The 2,682-nt window shown below is 31.8% G+C and overlaps 1 protein-coding gene across 1 annotated transcript; it reads left to right on the top strand.

The window, feature by feature from the left end:
• Positions 1-344: 344 nt before the first annotated feature.
• LOC110036939 (nucleolar complex protein 2 homolog) lies at positions 345-1,433 on the top strand. The gene is made up of 2 exons (XM_020741503.1): positions 345-862; positions 1,192-1,433. The coding sequence occupies exons 1-2, from the start codon at positions 515-517 to the stop codon at positions 1,408-1,410; spliced, it is 567 nt and encodes a 188-aa protein (XP_020597162.1). The 5' UTR covers positions 345-514; the 3' UTR covers positions 1,411-1,433.
• The last annotated feature ends 1,249 nt before the right edge of the window (positions 1,434-2,682 follow it).

Here is a 2,682-nt window from a genome sequence, read left to right as displayed (position 1 = left end):
TGAGACATGCAAGGCAAGGCTGATGGATAGGTATATGTGGTTATATTTTATCATCATGATAGAATTTTAGCTCCTAATAGTGCTCATACATTACATAAGACATGTTCATTAGGCAAAATACAGAAGGCTAAATGTCTTGGCTTTTTTGTTTACGTATGAATATAGTTTTTAGGGAAATTTACATGCATGCCACATTTCTTAAGTACTTGCATATCTAACACCTAAAGTTTTATATTTACACTTGTAACACTTTGGTGTCATAAATCTATGCATGAAAGAGGTATTTCACTTAAAAAAGATAGTGATGGTGGTATTTGTGATTTGATGTTAAAGATTTGATGGTTATGCATGTAAATATGAATGTTTAGCTGTTACATACGTAAATGCATAATAAATGTGTGGAATGTATGTAAAAGCCCCTTTTTTTAATCAACATCTTAAAGCATTCAAGTTTCCATAGACTACTTCGGTTTTCCAACTTTTACTGTTGGTTCCTATAAACTATTCTGAAGTGATGCCTTTTGTTTTACAGAAAACGTATCAAAAGGTTTATGATTGGCAGTTTATTTTTTGCCTCGAACTCTGGACGAAAATTATTTGTGCCTATAATTCAGAAGCTGATTTTGGGCCTTTAGCATATCCACTCACTCAAATAATTTCTGGAGTGGCTACTTTGGTCCCATCTGCTCGTTACTTTCCACTTCGTTTGAGATGCATAAAAATGTTAAACCGTATCGCTGCAGCTACTGATACATTCAGCCCAGTTAATACACTTCTGCTTGATATGCTTGACATGAAAGAATTGCATACTCCTCCAAAAGGAGGTGTTGGTAAAGCTGTGGATTTGCAAAGTGTTAAACAGGTGTTTTTTTCTCAATTTTTTGTGTGGGAAATTACATAAGTAGTACGCACTTATGTATTTACATGTGTCATGCCTAAACTTTCATATTTACATACATAGCACTTGGTGTTTTACACCTATGCATGAAAATGGGTATTTCACTTTTAAGAAGTGTTAATACTGTTATTTTTTATGTGATATTAAAGATTTGAGTGCTGTGTGAGTAAATATGAAAATATAGGTGTGAGATATGTAAATAAATTAGAATTGTATGCTATGTATGTAGATTGCTGTTCCCTTTTTTCTTAGTTATTTCATTTTGTGAGTCTCATCTATAATTTTCTTTGCAGTTGGACAAATTGACATTGAAAACTCGAGCTTTTCAGGAGGCGTGTATATATGCCACTGTTGAAGAACTCGCTGAACATTTGGCTCCGTGGAGTTGCTCTGTTGCCTTCTTCGAGCTGTCTTTTATTCCGTTGGTACGGTTGCGAAGCTTTTGCAAATCAACGAAAGTTGATAGGTTCCGAAGAGAAATAAGAGAACTCATACGCCAGGTATTAATTTAATTTATCCATTCCTCAAATGTTAGACCCCATGATATAAATGAACAGTCTATTGACAGTTTAGTGACAATCTCGATTTGTAGAAGAGGGAGAGTTGGGAGAGAAAAGAATGAAATGTTGTTAATTTTTTTTATAAATGATTTATCCAAATACAAACACTTAAATCCCTTCTTATAGAAATAAGATTAAAAATTCAAATCATAGCAATTTAATTTCAAAACTAGATTAACTTTCGAAATACCATTGTCAAATTTAAAATAAAGATATTCCAAAAATTAAATACATTTCAAATTGAAAACAAATTCTAAAGGCGAACACAAGTATTAGAATGATGTAATCTAGCCTATGCTTGATCTATGTATTACATTGCATCTATTCTAAAGGTTAAGCAAGTGTTGATTTTTGAATTTGTGAAACAAACTATATATCTAAAGAAGAATCTGAAGATAATACCAACCTTACCTATGCTTACACAGCCATAATAGTAACAACAAATTATGTCAATCCCAGTTAGAGGCATAGCTAAAAGAAGTCTCATGCACAATCTTCGGGTGAGACTCACAAAGACATTTGATTATTGAAGATCGATCGCTCATTAAGCTAAACGTAGAACCCATGTCATCTCAATAACAATCCTCATATTAATTTAACATAATAATCAAGTTAATTACTGAAGGTTTATAGGTGCTTGAAGAATCAAGTTAAGTATTGAAGGTATGCTAGTGCTTGAACTTTTGAAATTGACATTGGATTTCATATATGGATCAATTTTTTTTTTTCTCTTGATAGTTTTTTATTAGAACATTCTTATGTTTCTTATTGATACTTTCTCAATCCAAGGTAGATCAGATGATTCAAATTAGTTTCTCATTGAACTTAAAAAGTTATTGGAAAATGCCATTCTTGATCGATCCCTTGTGTTTGACTAGGTTATATGATTATATGTATTATCATGAGATGATCTAGAATCATATGCATACTTCCATGATATTTGATACTTGTAAAATGGATGAAAACTTGTTATACTTTTTCATACATTGATTCAAAATTGAGTGAAAATTTTTATAAATCTTCTAGTTCAACCGTCCAATGTATCTCTCAGGTCTAATCTTTGCATTCTTCATACGACCCATTAATTTGGTGATTCTTTATTTTTCAATTATTATTATTTGGAATTTGGTGGTGTTGTGGGATTGATAACAGGAAGAGATGAAGAAAAGTGGCTTCAGTTTAGATGTATTTACCTTCGACAAATCTAGCTTTGATATCAAATGA

The sequence above is a fragment of the Phalaenopsis equestris genome, unplaced genomic scaffold (assembly GCF_001263595.1).
Source record: "Phalaenopsis equestris unplaced genomic scaffold, ASM126359v1 Scaffold212867, whole genome shotgun sequence".
Classification (NCBI taxonomy): domain Eukaryota; kingdom Viridiplantae; phylum Streptophyta; class Magnoliopsida; order Asparagales; family Orchidaceae; genus Phalaenopsis; species Phalaenopsis equestris.
This window is presented reverse-complemented; position numbering and strand designations above follow the sequence as displayed.